The sequence below is a fragment of the Camellia sinensis genome, chromosome 13 (genome assembly GCF_055761805.1).
Source record: "Camellia sinensis isolate YWXY chromosome 13, ASM5576180v1, whole genome shotgun sequence".
NCBI lineage: Eukaryota > Viridiplantae > Streptophyta > Magnoliopsida > Ericales > Theaceae > Camellia > Camellia sinensis.
In genome coordinates this window covers 102,740,885-102,763,353 of record NC_138973.1, presented here as the reverse complement: position 1 = coordinate 102,763,353, position 22,469 = coordinate 102,740,885, and the positions used below count along the sequence as shown (strand labels likewise).

The 22,469-nt window shown below is 34.4% G+C and overlaps 1 protein-coding gene across 8 annotated transcripts; it reads left to right on the top strand.

The window, feature by feature from the left end:
• Nucleotides 1–4,310: 4,310 nt before the first annotated feature.
• Nucleotides 4,311–22,128, top strand: LOC114283492 (protein phosphatase 2C and cyclic nucleotide-binding/kinase domain-containing protein). Of its 8 annotated transcripts, none has more exons than XR_014349345.1 (17): nucleotides 4,313–4,576; nucleotides 4,935–6,192; nucleotides 10,982–11,113; nucleotides 11,223–11,453; nucleotides 11,602–11,727; nucleotides 13,389–13,451; nucleotides 13,703–13,785; nucleotides 14,339–14,570; nucleotides 14,647–14,963; nucleotides 15,131–15,215; nucleotides 15,483–15,549; nucleotides 15,777–16,054; nucleotides 16,160–16,225; nucleotides 16,762–16,883; nucleotides 18,886–18,944; nucleotides 20,422–20,578; nucleotides 21,507–22,128. XR_014349345.1 is itself a non-coding variant. In XM_082903025.1 (16 exons), exons 2-16 carry the CDS (start codon nucleotides 5,161–5,163, stop codon nucleotides 21,750–21,752), a joined length of 3,237 nt encoding a protein of 1,078 aa, XP_082759151.1. In that variant the 5' UTR covers nucleotides 4,311–4,576; nucleotides 4,935–5,160; the 3' UTR covers nucleotides 21,753–22,128. The 8 variants fall into 8 exon arrangements, 4 of the variants coding, with proteins under 4 accessions (XP_082759151.1, XP_082759150.1, XP_082759153.1 ...); XR_014349344.1 differs by having other exon boundaries at nucleotides 13,700–13,785; XM_082903025.1 differs by lacking the exon at nucleotides 18,886–18,944 and having other exon boundaries at nucleotides 4,311–4,576.
• The last annotated feature ends 341 nt before the right edge of the window (nucleotides 22,129–22,469 follow it).

Below are 22,469 nucleotides of genomic sequence, written 5' to 3'. Positions count from 1 at the left end.
AATTATGTCATATCATCAATTGGTACACTAATTAATGCACTAATTGGTGCATATAACATTATTCTTTTGTGTTTTATTTTGACACAAAAATAAATAAAAATTATATAAATTAACAAATTTTTTATGGACTGTTTTAGTTTTTCTCTATTTACTCATAAAGTTATTTTTTGTTAAAATTTAAATAGAAAATGTGACGATAACTGTCACATAACATAAAAAATAAATTATTAAGTTCGCGTTTTAGTTTGTATCAAAAGTGTATCTATATAATAAAATATTTTTATATCACGTGACTATCAATTTTTCATTTTCTTTCTAATTTTTAATAGAAATTAACTTTATAAGTAAATTAAGAAAAACCCTAAAATATGAAAGACCAAAGTGAGAAAAAAAAATGAATTTTAAAGACTACAGTGATAAGATGACCAAACATAAATGAGTAAAGTGTAATTTATTTTTAAAATAAATTGGTCTCTGCCAACAACTTAATTTGCCCTATTTTCGATATGATACAGGGAAAGGACATGATACAAACTCATTCCATACCCAATCTAAAATATAAAAATAAATTCAAATTATTTTAGGGCACTTAGTTCATAAATTCAATTTTGGATTTTCTTTGTCTAAAGGTCCATTCTCTAAAATACTTTATCCACAAGTTCTTTCAAAATGACCAAACTACCCTCATAGATATTTGTTTTCCATACCAGACCTAACCAAACAGTCTCTCTCCTCTTTCCTCTCTCCCATGCCGATTAGAACCTCTACAGCGGTGTTGTCGCCACTATCGCCGCCCCTTCCTTCTTTGCACAGATTTGGAAGTGATGTCGAAGATCTGGAACCGCTCGACCATAAATCCACTACGAGATCGCAATCTACTTCCTTCGATCCTTGCCATCATTGTCTTCATTCCAGGCTCCATCTCGATCTCCCTCCTCCACTCGCTGTCGACGGAGCCGTTATTCGACCATGTTGCTCCTTACTTCACTACTACCAATGTCGATGCCTAGGGCCTTGTCCGTGACTAGGAAGCGAGAGGTCTTGTTGCTGAGTGGAAAGAGAATTTTGGTTCCTTCAATTTTGCCTCTAAAAAAATTATTAACATTGAAAAGGTTTTACACTTATTTCCAAATTCATCGCATATCTTCCATTACGCAGCAACTGTTTGTGATGATACCTAAGGGCATCCACATTAGCGTCACTAAAATAACAAAAAGGTAAAATATAACTAACAAATCATAATTTGCTTGCTCCATCAGTCTCAACAAATTATTTCTAAATTAACTTTTGGTTGAATTTGCTATAGTACCTCAACAAATTTGTTGAGGTATTATTCATTAGTTATTCGATATTTTATTATTTTTTTGAGACAGGCTAATATATTTTTTTATTATATTTTCTTACCCACCGGACGTCCTCCCGGATGTCCTTCTGGATGTCCACCGGATGTCCCTGCAAAGCAGGAAGTTTTGTTGAATTTTGGCCTGACCGGTCGACCGCTCGGTCGTTTAGTCAGTTGATCGCCGGTCGACCGCCCCTTAGTGGGTTCGCTTCCTTCGGCTATTGCTCTCTACTGCTGCTATGGTGCACTATAAAAAATATATTTAAATTGAAAAAGATAAAAGAATAAAAATTAATATTTTAATGAAATAAAATTTTAGAATAGAGTGTTTGATGGAGCGTGTATATAAAAAAGATGTTAGCTAAAATACAAAAGTAGATTTTGAGTTATAATTTGACTTAAAATTGCTGATGCTGAGGCTGAGGCTGAGGCTGATGCGGATGAGCATCCGCATCAAAGTAGCTAAAATCTTTTTTTAGCTAAATTAATGATACTGTTCATAAAAAATGGACTGCATCAGCCATGCTACTGTTCATCGTTAATTTACGAGTGCTACAGTACCTCGCTACAGCAAGCGATGTACTATTCATTGCTATAACACAGAGATAAGTGTTACCGGATATCCGCCCGAAAGTTCGGCCGGTCAATCGACCGGTCAACGGCCAATTTATTTTTTTTAAGAATTGTTATATGGTAATTCATCAATTTAATAAAAAAAGAAAAATAACAAATCCGATAAAAAAATAATATTTTAATATTATTAAGTTAGAATAGAAAGTTTGATACAGGAGTGCTTTGGCAAGGAGGTAAAAAGTTTAACTTTTGACTTTTTACTCATTTTAAGTCACATCATTTCTCATATTTTTTACCTATTAAAAGATAAAATAGAATAAAAAAATTAAAAAATTAATTTTTTATTAACTTCCTAAAACACCACACAAAAGATACTTAAAAAGTGACTAACTAAAATAGTAAAATAGTTTTTTTTAGCTATATATAATTTGACTAAATTTTAAAGGAGCTGGTGTGATGCTCTAAGCGCTTTATGAAACTAATCAGATTTGAAGATCATAACCCTCCAATTTATTTATTTATTTATTATTACTTTATCGATCTATCTATTTATTTATTTATTATTACTTTATCGATCTATCTTGAATTTTAGCTTTGATGCCTTAGCAGAGTTTAAATTGCTCATTGATCTATGTCTGTTGCGTTTTATGTTGTAAGAAGGAAAATGCCCCAGCCCCCTATCTCCCCCACCCCCACCGTCTCCACCGCCACCGCCACCGCCACCGCCACCTCCACCTCCACGGGATTGGTGAATGAAAAAAAAATAAAATAAATAAATAAATAAATAAAATTCTGGACCAATGGGGCACTAGTGGGGTCATGGGGTGACCTTCATTGGGGCCTCAATCACGGTTCTTGTAAGAAATAGTTGAGAGTATTAAAAGTAGTACTCTAATAACACTATTAATGATGTGGCAGTGGACAGGCCCCGCCCATTGCCTATGCTCCTTTTTTTTTGACATTACCAATGTATTAATACTATTAGTGATCTTGTTTTTTTAATAGTATGAATCATTGTTGTTTGTGTCGTCATTCGGGTGTGTGAATGTTGTAGTTGATTCAATCAGGAAAAAAAATTTGAACACATAATTTTTTTTTTTTAAAAAAAGATAAAAAATTTGAACAAATAAGAATTTTAACAGATAAAAAATTTCAACAGATAGAAAATAATGTCAACAGATAGTCAATGAAAAGTCAAATAATTTTAAAAAAAAAGTCAGAGGAGTAAAATGAGAAAAAAAATATTTTATAAGACTTCTCACAAACTATTTTACAAAATATAAATCCTTCATCAATAAAAAAAAACTCTTAAACCTAATACCTTATACTCTCTTTATATTGAATTTATCACCAACTAACCTATTATTTTATCCTTTTGATTCAAAATAATAGAGCTCATGTTATTGTTTAGGGGTGAGCAGCGGATATTCTGATCTATCAAACTGACCGAACCAAACTGATCCGCCGTATTTTGAACGGATACATGATTACGAGTGAACGGTTGTGGATTGATTTTTTTCAATCTACTTAGTTTTGGATAGATAGCGGATTTGAGATTTTTTTAGCCGCAACCGAATCGCCAAACCTCGAGCACCCTTAATAATTTGTAAGATTTTACGTTTTCAATTTGTTTAGATATTTTATTTGTATTTTCAACTGAAAAAGAGTGTGTTTTTGATTTGGAAGTCCTTTTATTAAATGACAAGTGTTGATATTTGGTATTTTGTGTGAAAAATATAAGGATTAATTTGTCATTTTTTTTTAAAAAAATAAAATTAAATAGTTTTTGAATAAAAAACAAGTAAGGAAATAGTTTTGATAATTCACGATTTTCTTATATGTATTTATTATTGGTATTTGACAATTTACTTGATAATCTTTTGGCTATGTTGAGTTGGATTATTATCCAAAAAAAAGTTAACAAGTTATTGTATTATATTCAAAATTTGTAAAAATTTAAATCGCTAAACCAATTCGCATCAATCCGTCAATCCGCATTTGTCAATCCAGCAGACGAATGTGAATTGATTTTTTTTCAATCTGCTAATCTGATAGACAGATGACGGATTGGAGGTTCTTCGACTGTAACTGAACCACAAACACCCCTACCATTTCTTCAAAAATTTTAAAATTGAACTTACGGCCTAAATTTCTTATAGACGGGTTGAGAATAAATTAGTTATTAAAAGTTAAAATATGTTAAAAATTAATAAGTAAAAATATCATATTTAACCATAATCATTTTATATTTTTCTAAATTTAAAAAAAAATAAAAAATCAGTCCAAACAAACTTTTTAATCCCAAATTAAAAAAAATCTAAACTCTAAAAAACCAATTAAAATAAGTTTTTGCCAACAGCTTATTATTGTCCCTACTACTACTAGCAAGTTTGGAGCGTGGGTGAAGTAAGCGCGTGGGAGAAATCCAGTCCCTACAAAAAAGCTGAGGCCCTGACCTTCCACACATGCACTCACTGTATACACGTCTTTCATCTGTCTATCTTCAATCCTTCAATCTTCGAACCACCCCAACTTTTCACCTCTTTCCACATCACAAACCACGCCCTGTACCACTCTCTCTCTCTCTGTCTCTCTCCCCGATCGACTCCATCCTCAGTGCTCACCAGCTGAGTTGCATTTTCTCTGAGTTTCTGCTACTGGGTAAGTCTCTGTTTTCTTTCTCGATGACTTTTCTCCATTCAGTTACCCACAAATCCGTATGTTAGTTATGTAATTATGTTTGTATATATCTTCTTAACTAGTACTCTACTTTTTTCCCCTTAACTGTTCTTCAGAACAGTGAATCAAATACGTAACTTCATTTGTGTTTGTATAAAATTCTTTAGTTTTCGGCCACAATCTTCAATTTTTTTTTAATTGATTTTCATTTCTGGGTTTTTGTGGGTTTTGTCTGATTTTTTGTCAGTAGTTCATTCTTGAAGCTGTAATTTATTTAATCAGTCATGTGAACAGATAAGGTTTTACTGGAATCTGATGAATTCTCTTGCATTTTTATCAGATTCGGCTTTGATTCTCTCGAGTTTGCTGTTTGGAAGATTACCTGAGAGAATTACTTTACCAATCAGGCACATTTGGTTGTCGAATTCTTCGATTGGGGTCGCTTTTTGTTGAAGCAGAGTACTGTGATTGATTTTTGTTGGTAGATTCAACTGAGTTGAAGTTGAAACTGATGAGCTTGAGGCAATTCTTGTGTCTGGGTTTTTCTTTTTGTGTTGGTTTCAGTGATGGGTTGTGTTTATTCAAGGTCTTGCATTGGTGAGATATGCACACCTAAAGATGTCAAGGCTAAAGAAAGCCAAAATGTGAGGGCAAGTGAGTTTCCTGTGTTCTCACCTGATTCTTCAGTTGGGCAAGAAGGAGAATTTAGAGATCAATTGAATGAGCTCAGTATAACTAGGGATTCTGAAGCAGGCATCACCAGACTTTCTAGGGTTTCATCTCAGTTTCTCCCTCCAGAGGGATCACGGACGGTTACCGTTCCATCAGGGAACTATGAATTACGATACTCATATTTGTCTCAGAGAGGGTATTACCCCGACGCTCTTGATAAAGCTAATCAAGACAGTTTTTGCATCCACACTCCATTTGGGACAAACCCTGATGACAATTTCTTTGGGGTTTTTGATGGGCATGGAGAATTCGGGGCTCAATGCTCACAGTTTGTGAAGAGGAGGTTATGTGAAAATTTGCTTCGGAATAGTCGGTTTCGTACAGATGCAGTTGAGGCATGTCATGCTGCATTCTTGGCAACAAATTCACAGTTGCACGCTGACAGTTTGGATGATAGTATGAGTGGGACAACTGCAATTACCATATTGGTTCGTGGTCGGACAATCTACGTAGCTAATTCAGGTGATTCTAGGGCTGTTATAGCTGAGAGAAGAGGGAAGGATGTTGTAGCAGTTGACCTATCTATAGATCAAACTCCATTTCGGGTGGATGAACTTGAACGGGTTAAGCTTTGTGGAGCAAGAGTTCTTACTTTGGATCAGATTGAAGGGCTGAAAAACCCAGATGTGCAGTGTTGGGGTACTGAAGAAGGTGATGATGGTGATCCTCCTAGACTTTGGGTGGAAAATGGGATGTATCCTGGTACGGCCTTTACACGAAGTATAGGTGATTCTATTGCAGAGACAATTGGGGTTGTGGCAAACCCAGAAATTGTTGTTTTGGAGCTCAAACAAGATCATCCTTTTTTTGTAATTGCCAGCGATGGGGTGTTCGAGTTCCTTTCTAGCCAAACTGTGGTTGACATGGTGAGGTATCCTTTTCTTATGTTGCTGTTTAGATGCTGCTAATCTTTTATGCTACATAGTTGGTCTCAATGATATAGTTTTATCCTGTTGTTAATGTGGACTCTCAATCACAAGCATTAATATGCTTTCTTGAGATTTCACTGAGCTACGGCTCCTGACTTGAGATTTGGGATTTTTCACTATTGGAGCCTGGAGGTGTTATTGAATTTGAGAAGTATAGTCATTTTGGAAAATTCAATCATAAAATTGAATGGGGGACACAATTGATGTTAGACATTTTCCCAATTTTGGAGATGTAATAAATACTTTGGTATTTATAATTTTTGCGATTTCTTGGTTATACTATTTTCTTCAGATCTCTGACTCAATCCTAAACTTTGTAGCACGATACAAACTTAATTGGCCCCGTTTGGTGTAGCTGTTAAAATAAATTATAGATTATAGCTTAACATATTATAGATTATGACTTTAATCAGAAGTTGTTAATCGGTTTGGTGTAACTGTTGAATTATAGATTTAAGTTGCTGAGTAGCGTTTGTTAAATAAGCTGTGAAGTAGCTTTTTCAATTAATTTTTATTTTTTATTATTCACTACTTGTTTATATTTCTCATAAAAAATAATAATAATATTTTATAGTCCATTTGGGTCTTTTTCTATTTTTTAAAAAAATAAAAATAAAAAAATTTAAGAGTATAACCGTAAATTAACATGTCCACAGCAGAGTTGATAATCAGAAGCAAGGGTGAGCAGTTTCTCAGAATCAGCTTTTTTGGCTTAAAATAAGTTGTTAGAATCAGAAGCTGTTTGAAATAAGTTTAATCAAACAGTCTAAAATAGCTTTTCAAAAGCCAGAAGCCATAAGTTAGCTCAAAAAAACCCAAACAAACACCATCATTATGTCGGCGATGATAAGGATACAATATCGCATAATGATCTTTCAGGATTTTTTTTAGGGAATTGTTATCCCCACTTCTCACTCCATTTCTTGATAAATGCACTCTAAAACTTGTCCTTAGTGTCCAAATTTGACACTATTCCCTTCCATACTAAACGACAATAGTGTATTTATAAAGAAGTGGAGTGGGAATTACACTTCCCTTCTTTTATTGTAAATCTTATTTTTAAATGTTTATAGTTAATTTTGAGCTGGATATGCCGAATAATTTAGTGTTGGGAATTTGGTGATGGATAGCTTAAAACTTTTGGTCTCCATGATGCATCAATTGCATTAATCGAAGAATTTCAAGATAATTTCAGATTTTCAAAAACCATCCTCGTCAGACTTTCATTGATATTTTTTGGGTCTGGATGCGAGTATTACATTGTATTTTAAGCTTTGTAATTACCTTAAAAATGAAAATTCGAAATTACCATATAGAATATCCGATATTATCCTTGCGCATCTTGTCAAATTTGTTTAACTACAATTTGTGAATCATTTGGTTTAGTTTTCATTTATCTTAATTCTCCTAGCATATTAGGTTAGCAGTACAGGTATTGCTTCAGTCTCTCTCTCTCTCTCTCTCTCTCTCCGTTTTTTCTTTCAGATGTTAAAATGGTAGGTCTTTAGTTTTTTTTTTTTGGCAAAAAATGTTGCCTAATATTGATGACGCGAGGATATGTTTTGTAAAATGTAGGACTTAGTAATTTTTAAGTTACAATATCATAAAACTTTTAGATATCAAATTTGTACCATATTTCATAATTTCGTTAGTTGCAAGTGTATCCATTGATAAGGAAATATTGTATGTTAAGTTCGACTTGACAATTATTGTAACTTGCACTTGTCATTCAAGACAATAAACAACTAATGTGGGGGGTTCAGTTCAACTCACACTAAATAGAGTTATTCCCCTCGCTGAAGTGTCATGATCATTGAGATCTGTATGGGGATGATTAATTTGAGGCTGCTCATGTTGAAAGGATGCATGACAAGCTTTATGGTGCAAGGCTCTGTTATGTGTCATAATGAATATAAGGTCAACTATAGTAGGTTACAGGGGAGGAGATAATGGTGTTCAAGTAGATACATTAAAGTCAAGGACGATGATTATGGAACTATAACTGGTAGAGAAATGATTGGGTTAGTGTCAGAGAGATATATGGAAATGACAAAAGGTTCAACATCAAGAGGATTTGGGGTTTAGCAGAAACCATGATTCCAGATGGACTGGAAAGGAGACATGGGATTCATGTAATCCACCTCAAATGGCAAGACTGAAGGTTGTTTCGAGGTGAGCTCGAGTATAAAGGCCAGGTAGGATCAAGAGTCAAGACAATAGATAGTGTAGTACACGTAAAACTTGGTGTATGACACTGAGTTATGTTCTGAGCTTCGGTGATCATCCAGTTGTTATAACAAGATAAAAGAAAGTTACCTAACATCCTCTGAGCACAGTAATTAAATTGTGTCACTAGGATAAGTTGAAGGCTTTTCAGTGATGAGATGAAGGCTGAGAGAAAGGCATGATAGTCATTTGTCTAATGGTAGAGTTTATTGTCCTACTTCCTGAATTTTGGTGGACTATGAAGAAGGGTCAGTGCGATCGACACTTGTTTCTCAAATGGTTTTGCTACAAGTCTCTGTGATGGGGATCAAGAAAGGAAAGGAGTGAAGACATATTTTAGGCACGCGAGGCACCAATTGACAGCTTTGAATTTTTAGGATTTGTTTCTAATTTTAATTATTTATCATTTTTCCTTAGTTTTCTTGTTGGGTTAAATTCATTTTTTGCCCTCGTGGTTTGGGGCTGGAGCACTTTATCCTCCAATGGTTCAAATATAGCCCGTAAGCCCCCATGTGATTTTGGACTGAAGTGCCACTGTTAAGTTTTTCATCCAAACTAACGGAAGGTGCATCACACATACCATTTTTAAGAGTGGGTTTGGTTTTCTAAAAAAATTAAGTGAAATTAATACAATAAAAAGACAACTTTACCCGAATTTTCTCTAAACCTGAAATTAGATTAGTATGTTAATTAAAATAAAATAATTTAAAATATACTTAAGGATTGATCTAAAATCTACAATATAATTAAGAATTTATTTACAATATAATTAAATAAAAATATAAAAATAAATAATAATTAAGAATTGATCTAAAACATGATTAAATTAAAAGTAGATTAACTTGTTAAAAAATTTCAATAAATAATTAATGATTTAGAATAAATTGTGATATAAAATATAATTAAATTAGATTAAAAAGTTAGAAATTACGATAAATAATTTAATATTTAGGATTAATTGAGATCTAAAAAATAATTAAATTAAAATTAAAATACAAAATTAAGAATTACAATAAATAATTAAAAACTATAATTATTGTGATTTAATTGAATTGACGTCAGACATCATAAATTATGTGTATGAGAGACGAGAGAGAAAGAAAATAACAAAACAAGTACAGGATTTGAGGGCATTATAGTTATTTTACATATATTAGTAACGGTTTTAATGGTTGCATTTTAGTCCAAAATCACATGGGAGCTTTTTGGCTATATTTGAACCATGGGAGGGTAAAGTGATTTTGGCTCAAACCACAAGGGGGTAAAATGAATTTTACCCTATTTGGTTGTGGAACATTTATATATATGGGATTATGTAAGAAAGAAACTTACCTTTGAATGAATGAATATTTATTGAGAGATACATTTGAAACCCTAGAGTGGTTCTCATTTACTTGTTCTACACAGTCACTTTGTGTCTTTTAACTTTTAAATGTTTAATGCTTTTTGCTATGCATGATACTTTCAGAAGGAAGATGAGAGCTGAATGGCCAATGATGTCCACCTCAAGTACCTATGTCCTGACTAATAAAATGATATTTTACTTTTTTCAGTGGTTCAAAATTTTCTGATCATTCAAATGTCTTTCTGTACACACCGAAACAATCTGTTTTCTTGGTTCATTATTATTTTTTTCTTACTTATTAGCCTTCTGTGAAAGTAAGTTTATTTTAGGTTGTGTTCGGATCATAGATTTGGGTAAGGATCTGGAAAGATAAAGAAAAAGGTGAGGGAAATGGAGAAAAAATTTAGCTTATATTTTATTCACATTTCCCTGGCCTTTTCCTTTTCCTTTTCATTTTCAAATCTTTATCCAAATCCATGATCCAAACATAGCCTTAAAATTACAAAAAAATTCAAATAATACGAAGGTTTTGCTAGAAAATCTGAAATTTCTATGAATTTTTTTGTGGATTATTTGTAGTACCCACCTTTGTCCATACCATTTTAAACCCACAACAAATACAAATTATGTAATATCTTCACAACTTTTTAAGACACGGATGGTGGTTCCTAACGGTGTTTTGCATGTGTCATGGATGCGAATCAGAAAAGAGAAATTATTTTTTTCCTTAGGGTGTCCAAATCAGGGTGGACTACACAAATGTCTTATGCCTCCACTTTCCTAAACTGGATTGATTATTTCTCTACTAGCTGAGTAAATTTTGTTGTATGCGTTATGGAGATGGCATGCTTGCATGCGGGCATGATTACCTTTTTCATTTTTATCATTGAGTCAGTTTAGGATGACATCATTTTGCTTTCATATGATATCTCGATGTGCACAATGAAGGTTGTTAGCCTTTATTCTGTTTATGGAGGATTCTTTTGTTTACTGTCTGTTTTTGGATAATTTTTATTTTATGTTTGAACTTTTTCTCTTTAAAATTTGCGGGTTTCCATTCCTCGTCAACTAGATGTAAGGCAACAGTCAAATTTTGCCCCTCTTCTTTCTTGCCGCTAACCATCAAAGTCATTTATTCTGCTACTTAATTTCCAGGTTGCAAAATATAAGGATCCACGTGATGCTTGTGCTGCAATAGTTGCTGAATCTTATCGACTTTGGCTGCAATATGAAACTCGGACAGATGACATTACTGTGATAGTTGTTCATGTTAATGGGTTAACTGATGTAAGAGAGCTTGTTGTCCACAATTTATTAAGTGTAACTCTTTTATTTTACTTTGTTGTGCTTCATGATCTAGGTTTTATTAAATTTATGATGTGTTCTTTTGTGCCAGTGCTCTGTTGGCCAGTCAGCAAGTCCAGATGCCGTTTTACGACCCCCTATCCCTCAAATTGTTGAGGCCACAGGGTCAGAGTCTCCTTCAACCTTAAGCTGGAGTTCGAGAATCAATCGTGCTAGGCATGATTTATCACGGGCACGTCTCCGTGTTATTGAAAGTTCCCTAGAGAATGGGCAAATCTGGGTTCCTCCATCTCCTGCCCACAGGAAGACCTGGGAAGAAGAAGTAAACCTTCTTTCTGTAAATTATTCTTTTTATATTCCAATCGGTTTTGTACGAAAGAAAAATCTATACCTCTTCTTTTTCTTTCGGGTAGCGATTCCTTATTGTTAACCTCTATTGGTTCTTCATTAATTGACACCATATATTGCAGGCACAAATTGAACGGGCATTGCATGATCATTTTCTATTCAGAAAGCTAACTGATTCTCAGCGTCATGTTTTGTTGGATTGCATGCAAAGAGTTGAGGTTCAACCAGGAGAAATTGTAGTGCAACAGGTTAGTTATATTTTGATTCTTATTTTAGTTTTTAACATCATAGACATCTTTAGCTGTTTTATTTTACGTATTGGATGTCACTGAAATGTCACATATTCTGACTGATGTGGAACGGCACATTTAATTTAGAAGGGATGTTTACTTTGGCTTGAAACTAAATTAAGATGTGACTTCAGTGTGAGTCATGAAATTCCATTGTGATGCATAGCAGTGCTCTATATGTGTTAGTGGTGGATGGGGATCTAACATCATCAATTAGATTATGTGAGAATGACGTAGCAAAATAAATATACCATTTCCAAGCATTGAGGTTTCACTAGAAGAGAAAATATCTAGAAGAGAAAATACATATTTTCTTCTTCAGAGGTTAATTTATTCATGATTATTATCATTTAGGAAGATGGCTCTTTCAAGGTTGATTCAGTATTTGAACTCAAAATATATGAATTGAAGTGGCAAATGGTTATTCATGCACATGCCAGCACATGTATAGTTCTAAACGAAGACTAATGACTCACCAAGCTATTTATATTTGTATATTAGAACATGAAACCAAATCAAACCAAACCAAACCAAGCCTTAAGTCGCCTTAAATGCGGGTCGGTTGCATGAATCCTTTTTCTGCACTCAATTCTATCCAAGGCCATTTCGTTAGTCAAATTAAGGAGATTCTTATCTCTATTTAGTATACTAGTCCACGTCAATCTAGGTCTACCCCTTCCCCTAATACTACCATCTCCCGTCACTGTATCGCATCTTTTCACTACTGTCCTTGCTGGTCTCCGTTGTATATGATCAAACCATCTCAATCTATTTTCTCTCAACTTATCTTCTATCGGTTCTACTCCTATCCATTCTCGAATATACTCATTTTTAACACTGTTTTTTCTAATCTTGCCACACATCCACTTTAGCATCCTCATCTCAGCAACACTTGTCTTATCTATGTGTTTCTTAGTTGTCCAACATTCCGTCCCATACAACATCGCTGGTCTAATAGCCGTTCTATAGAATTTCCCTTTTAGCCTAATGGGTACTCATTTATCACATAGTACTCCAGACACACTCTTCCACTTAAGCCAACCCGTCTTAATTTTGTGGACCACATCCGCTCCAATCTCCCCAGTGGTTGAGATAATCGATCCTAAATAATGAAAATGTTCACTCTTAGGTAGTTCTTGGTTCTCAATTTTCACTTCTTTTCTGCTTCCAAACTATGATTATTACTAAAATTACACTTTATATACTCTATCTTAGTTCTGCTTATCCTAAATCCTTTAGATTCAAGTGCTTTTCTCCAAATCTCCAACTTAGTGTTAACTCCTTCTCTAGTCTCATCCACTAACACGATATCATCTGCAAAAAGCATACACCATGGCACATCATCCTGAATATTGCGCGTCAACTCGTCTATAACTAAAGCGAAAAGGTAAGGACTTAAAGTTGATCCTTGGTGTAATACTATAGTAATTGTAAATTCACTTGTCTCTTCAGCAAGTGATCTAATAGTGGTTACCACATCTTCATACATATCCCTAATCACATCAATGTAACCTTTTGCTATCCTTGTCCTAGTTCTTTTTATTTTATTTTTAATATAAATTCGTAAAGGCAAATTTGTATTTATTGACTATAGAGGTGTAACAAGTCATATTTTGCAGGGTGGTGAAGGTGACTGTTTTTATGTTGTTGGCAGTGGAGAATTCGAGGTTTTGGCAACCCAGGTTATAATTTATTTTATTGGATTCAACTGCTACATTTACTAATTTTTAGATGTTGTTAGCTTCTTTTTATTTGATTCTTAAAATTGTCTTCTGAAATGTTCAGTAAACGACATTCCTAGTTGTCTTAGACCAATAGTTGTCTTCTTATGAAATACATGTTTTCTGGAGGAGAATATTTCTGATTTTATGTTGCAGCTTATTCCCTGTAAATTTCTTCAGTTACAATGTTAATAAGATGTCATAAATAGCAGGAAGAAAAAGATGGAGAGGTTCCAAGGGTTCTGCATCTGTATACAGCTGAAAGATTATCATCATTTGGAGAGCTGGCACTAATGTGAGTTCTCTTTCTCTCCATTAAATTTTCCTGTATTTGGATTTAATTGTCAGTAGCATATTTTCCATAAATGCCGTTCATGTTTACTTAAACGAGTAAAACTCTCTCCATTAATAATTTTCCTGTATCTGGATTTAAGTGTCAGTATCATATTTTCCAAAAATGCCGTTCGTGTTTACATAATGAGTAAAATGGTGTATAAATAATTAGCCCTTTGATTAAGCGAAAGCGAATCATCAGCCATTACATTTGTGGATCCCACCTAATCATTGATGGGTTGACTTTACATACTCTTTATTGGTACCTAAGATCAAAAGGTCCAGCATAATTTAAATCATAAATGATTGCAGATATGTTTTGATCAGGATTATTTCTAGTGTTCTCAGACAAACACAACTCTGGTGATCTTAGATCCATAATTATTTTCTAAGAAATGGTTCATTTCATGACTTATTGTGAACATTTAGGATCATGATTTCCTTGAATTTGTTACTGTTAACCATGGTAGTTTCATTCTTACTGTATGTGGTTTCCTCCGGTACATTTCACTTAGGAATAACAAACCACTCCAGGCCTCTGTCCGTGCTGTGACAAGTGGAACTCTTTGGGCTTTAAAAAGGGAAGATTTTCGAGGAATTCTTATGTCAGAATTTTCAAATTTATCATCATTGAAGTTGCTTCGATCAGTAGATCTGCTCTCGAGGTTGACAATCTTACAGCTGAGTCACATTGCAGAATCTCTTTCTGAAGTTTCCTTTTCTGATGGGCAGATAATAGCTGATAGGGTAAATATTCTATTTCGAATTAAATGTCTTATTTTTTTTTTAATCTTCCTTCCCTTACATTTTGCCATGTATGAAGGATGAGGCTTTCTTGGGATTGTACATTATCGAGAAGGGACAAGTTAGAATTACTGTTGATTCAGAAGTAATTAATAAACCGAACACGGGCAGTCTCGTGGCTGACAGCTCAAAGCAGGACAATGATACGCAGAACAATAAAGAGCTTCTGGTGCAGAAGGATGAGGGAAGTTATTTTGGTGAGTGGACGCTTATCAGTGAGCACATTGGCCTAGTGAGTGCAGTTGCTGTGGGTGACGTGGTATGCTCTGTATTGACAAAAGAAAAGTTTGACTCTGTCGTTGGCCCTCTGGCAAAGCTTTCACAGGATGATCACAAGTATGTAGTAATCTCATGTATCTAATATCTTCACTAACAAAATTAATGATGAAAAATCATTGTTACTTTAAATGGAAAATGTCAGTGTTACTTTTTATACTACATTGTTTCGTGCCTTTGACTGAAATTACTTTGTAATCCCGATTCTACTGATTGACATTATGTAGATCGAGGGACTATTCCTTGGGTTTGTCCAATGAATTCAGAACGATTGATCCTTCTACTCTTGGGAAGGTGAAGCTCTCAGATTTGGTAAGGGTTTTCAAATCTCTTTTGTCATACACACATTACCCCTTCAACTATCACTGAATATCACCTTAGCCCTCTTCACCTTTAAAACTGTACATTTAGACTCCTCAACTATCAGGGTTCTAAATATATGGTTTTAAAGTTGAGGGGAGGTAAGGTGATATTCAGTGTTTGTTGAAGGAGGTAAAACCTAATTAATTCTACATGTTATTGTGACCTTGTTATGGAAAGAGACAGGCATTTTAATTTGCATACTGGTTACTTTGGTAGGAGTGGAGAAAGTGTTTGTATTCCACCGACTGTAGTGAGATCGGGCTTGTACTTTTGAGAGATTCAGGTTGGTTTCCTTTCTGTATATTGATGCTAATATTGTCAAGTACAAGTGCAGTGAAGCCTGAAGGTTGCTTTGACTTGGGTCACTAACCTTATAAAGCTAACTATTTACTTGCTTCAGAGAGGGCTGATGTGTATTAGATGGTGTGCAGGAATTATGGAAAAATATATTAATAAAGTAGCGATTAAAACATTTTTATTTTTGTTATCTTGTCTTTCTCAATCTATCAGAAAATTTGCTTAGCCTGAAGAGATTTTCGAAGCAAAAAATCAGAAGTCTTGGAAACGAAGCACTGGTTTTAAGAGAAAAGAACCTGATGAAGAGTGTAAGCCCTTCAGGTAGTGTACCACAGGTTTTATGCACCTGTGCTGATCAGACACACGCTGGCATACTGTTAAATACCTGCATTGCTTGTCCAATTGCTTCAATACTTCACACCCCACTTGATGAAGCATCGGCTCGATTCTGTGCTGCCATTGTTGTCACTGCCTTAGAAGATTTACACAAGGTTCGTTGTCTAAATAATAGACTGTTGCTTCAATTCCTGAGTCTGTTACACACTAGTACTACTGGTTTTGAAAAATTATTTCATATATACTTGTTTGAATTTCAGAATGGGGTTCTTTACAGAGGTGTATCTCCAGATGTTCTAATGTTTGACCAGACAGGACATCTACAGGTTCCAGTCATTTGTTTCTATGTTTTTAATTTTGCATAATGATTCTCTTGTTCTTTTACTCCTTGAGGGATAAATTGAACAGCTAATAAACACAAACACGGATAAATGACATGACACAGTCACGCCGAAACTCAAATTTTCAAAAAATGCCGGATATGACATGCTGGGGACATTTGGGAAACATATAATTTTATATACTTATTATATATTTATCATTTATTTGAATATTATATATTTATTCTATGTTAAATATTTATTCTCATAAAATTCATCAACCTCGGGTATTCTGATAAAAAAATGAAATAAAAAAAATGCGAGACCTAATGTCCCTAGTGTGTTCCCAATGTGTTCGTCGCCTGTCCCTAGTGTGTCCGACTGGAAGAAAAAAAAAATGAGACACTTCCTCCAGCATGTCCAACAAGTGTCCGTGTTTGACACGTGTTGGATACTAGTAGGTGACCTCCAGATAGGTGTCTGTGCTTCATAATTGAACAACATTGTGCTTAATAAATTTGTAACCTTTTGCTGTGTTGTAGCTTGTGGACTTCAGATTTGGGAAGAAGTTATCAGGTGAAAGAACATTCACTATATGTGGGATGGCAGACTCTTTGGCTCCAGAGATAGTCCAGGGAAAAGGTCATGGTCTCCCTGCTGACTGGTATGTAACAAGTATATATACCTCTTAGGTTCATCTTAATACCATACATTGTAGTCTGTCACATCATGGTTTGCTTAGTACTACAAGAAACAGTCATAATTAGAAAAAAAGAAACAATATGAAAAGAAGCCAACTTTTGATTTTGTTTCCATCAGAAAGATTTCTAATGGAAGTTGTGTGCAAGGGAAGGGAGAGCACAAGGAACTTGAAACAACATATCCCATTACTTGGTTATGTACAATCCTGCTTATGGTAAAAGTAGTATTTTAGAATGGAATGCTGTGTTAGGAAATCTTTTTTTTTTTTTTTACTTCTCTTTCTGCTTGGAGTGTTAGGAAATGTTTTGAAGAACATGTTTATGCGGGGTACAACATGTAACTGAAACATATATAAAATAGTTTGTTAATTGATCAATTTGACTCATGGGGTTGTAAAAGAACTAGTACCCTGACTCATTTTAATTTACTATATTTAATTACCCAAGACTATCCAAACATTTTCCCAATTTATTTCTTTGGTAGGGGTGTTCATGGGTCGGGTTGGATTGGTTTGGGTTTACTATATACCTGTCACCCGACCGAATATGTTCGGTTTTGAGCTATTGGTCGGTCGAGTGTCAAAACCAACTGGTCCACCAGAGAGTTAAACCTAATAACCAAAAAATTAAAATAGCATTTCTAACCCGAATTTTTTTCCCCAGACGCGGAGGGGCTTAAGAAATGAGGATTAAGGGGGAGAGGTGAAGGGTGAGAGAGCAGAGAGGCAAAGAGGAGTGAGAGAGGCAGATCTGAGACTGAGAAGCGGCGACAAAGAAATATCTGAAGGTGAAGGTTAAGCAGTCTCTGACCGCCAGCAGTGGTGACAGCGAAGCGACCTCCAATGGCAAAAGAGAAGGTGAAACGGCAGTGATACGGCAAGGGCCAGAAACTATCATGTAAAATAAAAAAAAGGGTTTCTATTATACCAACTAAAGTATTCAAAGAGACATGGGAAATGAGAAGTTGAAATGTGTAATGATGAAGTCCAGCCGAAGAGTTGCATACGTTAAATGTGTAATTATGAAGTTTAGCTGAAAAGTTGAACAAGTTGTAGTAATGATGCCTACTCCATAGGTTATCTCGGTAGATGAAATAATACTATAATTTAATATCTCGGTAGATGAAATAATACTATAATTTAATATCTTCAACTAGTAAAGAACAAACACGTGGCTAGAAGTATCTTTTAATACATCCGGTGGGTTGGGTAGACTGATTTTTAGTTCTTTAAATATGGAAAAATCAAAATATTTTGTAATGTCAACTGTTGCCAACCGAAATTGGTGGTGAAACTGTCCACAAATGGTCGGTTCGGATTGGGTGGGTCAGACAGATTTCAACAGTCCTTGGTATTTTCCTAACGAAAATAACATACTAATTACGTTGGATTGAAATCTACATACAGTGGAGTTGTGGTAGGGTAATATCTAAACAAGGAAGCCGTAAAAGCATCGGGTGCAACTTATATGAGATACACTTAGAATGTGCTTTTGTGTTACTAATTTGGATATTAGAAAAACTTCAATAAATGAGTATAAATATCTTGTAATAGATTTTGTTTCATCAACTGTCTTTTTTTTCTTTTTTTTTTCATAATAGAAAGTCACTCTCATATTTTTGAAGTACCGTAATACATTCCAATAATGTGGTCTACATAAACCTATCCTATAGTATGTAGAGCATGTGGTACACCACGTTCCCGTCCATTGCCTAGAATGATCTGCATTCCAGGTAAATTGATCTCACTCAGTTATGGTATGGTGCTTCCATTGATGCTTCCATTGAATATGCTTAAGTGTATTCGTCAAAAAATACCTTTTGGGAATTTGGAAAATACTTGTAACCATTATCTAGAATGTTACATATAAATGAATTAACCATTATGAAGGTAACTAATGCAATTGAAGCATCAAATAGTAGCTCTGCGAGAACCATGGCATCAAGCCTTACATTAACTTTTACAGGGCACACTGTTGATGTGTTGTTGAAGTCCAGGACCAATATGGCTCATGGCATAACTAAAGTATGTTTGACCATATACATTGAATTCCATTCCTCGCTTCTTCTTGTGCGTGAGAAAGCATACTCAATTGCCTATAAATGTGCCTAGGTCATTAAAGTTACTTTCACACCACATAGTTCTATGAATATATTTTGTTGGAACAACATTTTACCTTCCTACACTAATGGTTCAGCTTCTATTGTTTCCTTTCCTATATATCTGCATCCTTTGTACTCCTGGAACCTCATTTTTTTGTTTTCATCTGAGCAACATAACATGTCATCATAGGCGGCTTGTGCTTTCCCGGCATAACAAACTAATTCATGCATCTGCATTTTGCAGGAATTTTTTTAGGATTTGGCTTAACTCTGTTATGTGTATGCATTGTTGTCAAATTGCAAATTGAATTGTGAATGGTTTTACTAAAATTGTGAATCATATAGCGAATTATAGTGAATCGTAATGAATTGTAGGGAATCACAATTGAATTGAAAGATTCAATAATATGAATCAAATCGTTTTGGTTGAAACTCATATCGAATCGAATGAATCAAATCGTTAATCATAAGATTCTAATAACCACTGGCGGACCCAATCCGTGGGCCCCTGCAAGGTTACAAGTTTTTCATGTAAATTTACTGGACTGATATTTTGGTCCTCCCCCCTCAATCCAAAGCCAACAATTTTGAAAACTTCAATTAGCAGAAATAAAAACCCTTTAAGCTACTGTCCATCAATCAAGATGTGGCTCTCAACCAATTTTTTTTTTTTTTTGGGTGTGTGTGGAGGATTTGATTTGCTAGTTTTGTTTTGGGTCCTTTTAGGGTTTTGTTCTTTATGTGTTCTTTGCATCGTCTTGATGCTTTTTTAATAAAATTTGATTATTTATATAAAAAAATAATAATAATGCTATAATAATACTTTATAACATTGTAAATGTAATTCTACTAACTTATCAACATCCTACCTGGTCCAAAAAAAATAAAAATAAATAAATGATCAAAATTATATAGTGATAGCATATCATATGATCATAGGATTATTGAAAAATGAGAGCTGAAAAATCGGAAGCCTAGACATATTGATTTTTTTATTATTATTTATGAATTTGAAAAAAGTACTTGTGTATTTCTTTTTTATTTTATATAATGTGGAAAACTATTTATATAAAACCCTCTTTTGATGCATTTTATTTTATTTTTATGTGTCTATCTCAATATTTTCTTAAAATAAATTTTTATTTGCATAGTTAATGAAAATTTTAAAATTTATGTTTATAGAATTAGATATTTTAATATGATTTACATACAATGGCTTTGCTAATAATAAAATCATTAAAATTTTATTGTCCATTTTAAATCTGCTATGTACAATTCCTGTGTCTGCCACTGCTAACAACCATGTGCTTATGCATATCCTGGTTTTTCTTTCGTTCATTCTGATCTTGTATCTCAGAACTGCCTGCAGGGCCTCAAACTTGGTAGCTGAAATTGTGCAGGTGGGCATTGGGAGTCCTGATCTATTTCATGTTACTAGGTGAAATGCCGTTTGGATCATGGAGAGAAAGTGAGCTTGAAACATTTGCAAAGATTGCAAAAGGACAGCTAACTCTGCCCGGGACTCTGAGCCTTGAAGCTGTTGATCTCATCACCAAGGTAACTCTACGCTAGATTTATATTTGCTATTTCCCTACCATGTTTGGTTGCCAGATAGGATAAGGGAGGATAGGACCATTCAGCCACTTGGAATAAGGAGGATTGTGGAGGTCCTTACACTCCATTTGGATCGTGGGATGAGAAAAGAAAAGAAATTATTATGGTCTCTCACCTAGGTGAGAAAAAAAATAAAAATAAAAATAAAAAAGAAAACAGGAAATGATTGTTTTTTCTCCCTATAACATTTGGATAAGTAAGAAAGTAAAATATGTTGTATAAGGATATGGGTGAGATTTCTTTTTTTCCTTTTGTATTTTAATGGGCAATCTCATTATTATAAAAATTACACAATCAATCAGTTTGTTTATCACCAAATCTCGCCACTTTTGGTGAGAAATGAAACCTATAAAATAAGAGAGTTCTTTTTCTCATCATTTCTCACAATTTCTCACCTAACTTATCAACCACACATGAGAAAAGAGTTCAACATTTCTCAAAAGATCACCCAATCCAAACTGAGTGTTAAGTTTTTATTTTATCCCACCCCTCGTGGGATTGAATTATTGCCCAACACTCGCTACAGGGTGACCGACCAACCGGATTGGAGGTGCCCAAGAATGTTATGTCAAAAGAACCAACAACGATGAAAGAGTAGTAGTACTAGGACAGAATCAATGGTGGGAAAGGGTTTCACTATCTCTTTTATTTCCGAGTCTATTTGACCTTTTTTTTTCTTCTTTTCTTCATGCTGTCTGTTTGGAAAGACCAGCAAGTGGTTTTGGCACTGTCCCATTGTGAAATTGCACTACCAAATGTGGGATAAATGGATCCCATGGATCCCCCTCCCTTATCCGGCAAACAAATGTGTCTAATTGTATTATATTTTTCCTGCGGCATTGATCTTATGCCTACAAATACATTCATTCAGTTACTTGAAGTTGATGAAACCACAAGACTTGGAAGCCATGGTGCTGATTCTGTCAAATCTCATCCATGGTTTGATGATGTTGATTGGGAAGCAATTACAGATGGCAGCTTCCCTGTTCCACATGAGATTATCTCGCGTCTAGCTCAACACTTGGAAAGTCATTCTGAGGAGTGTGGAGCTTCTCATCTTTCGCCACACCAAGATGTGGAAGAGCTTGATACTCCAGAATGGCTCGAAGACTGGTAGAATAACGCTTGAGATGGCAACACATTTTTTGGCGAATGACTTTGATGGTAGCAGCGGAGAATAAATTTCTTTTGGGTGCTACTTCTACTTAGCCATTTTAAAAGCTCAATAGAGGTCAGTGAATATAATTTTTTTTTTTTTTGGTTAAATTTTTTCTTGTTGACCCCGACTGCTGTAAATATGTATGCATGTAAATGAATGAGCTCCTCTATATTTTTTTTCTTCTTTTTTTTTTCTTCTCTATATATGAAATTTTAGTCTCTGCAAATTATATGGCAGCTGATGATAGCAAGACGGGCATGGACAAACCAGTTCTTAATTGCAGTTTTTGTTGTATTCTTATTTTCATTGTTAAATGTCATTTACTTGTTTGTTTGGAAAATGAAGAGTTAATGATTTAGGTTATTTTGCAACATGGTAAGACCAACGTGTGCATCTCAAACCTTGTAGGTTTTTGGTATGAATTTTAGAATTGGGTTGACAATTAAGAACCCGCGCAAATGCTGATGGTGTGAGTGAAAACGGACTGCTTGAGCCATGCACATGACTTGGGTTTCCTAGGGTCTCATTCCCAGTCTCCTCTGGTCAGGGAAAAAGACGCAAGTTTTTATTTTGTTTTGTTTTTCTTTTTTGTAAATTTTTTTTTTTTTTTTTGGTGTATCTGACTTTTGAATTCAAATGAAAATAAAAATAGTGAACGTGTTTGGTGAGTTGTCA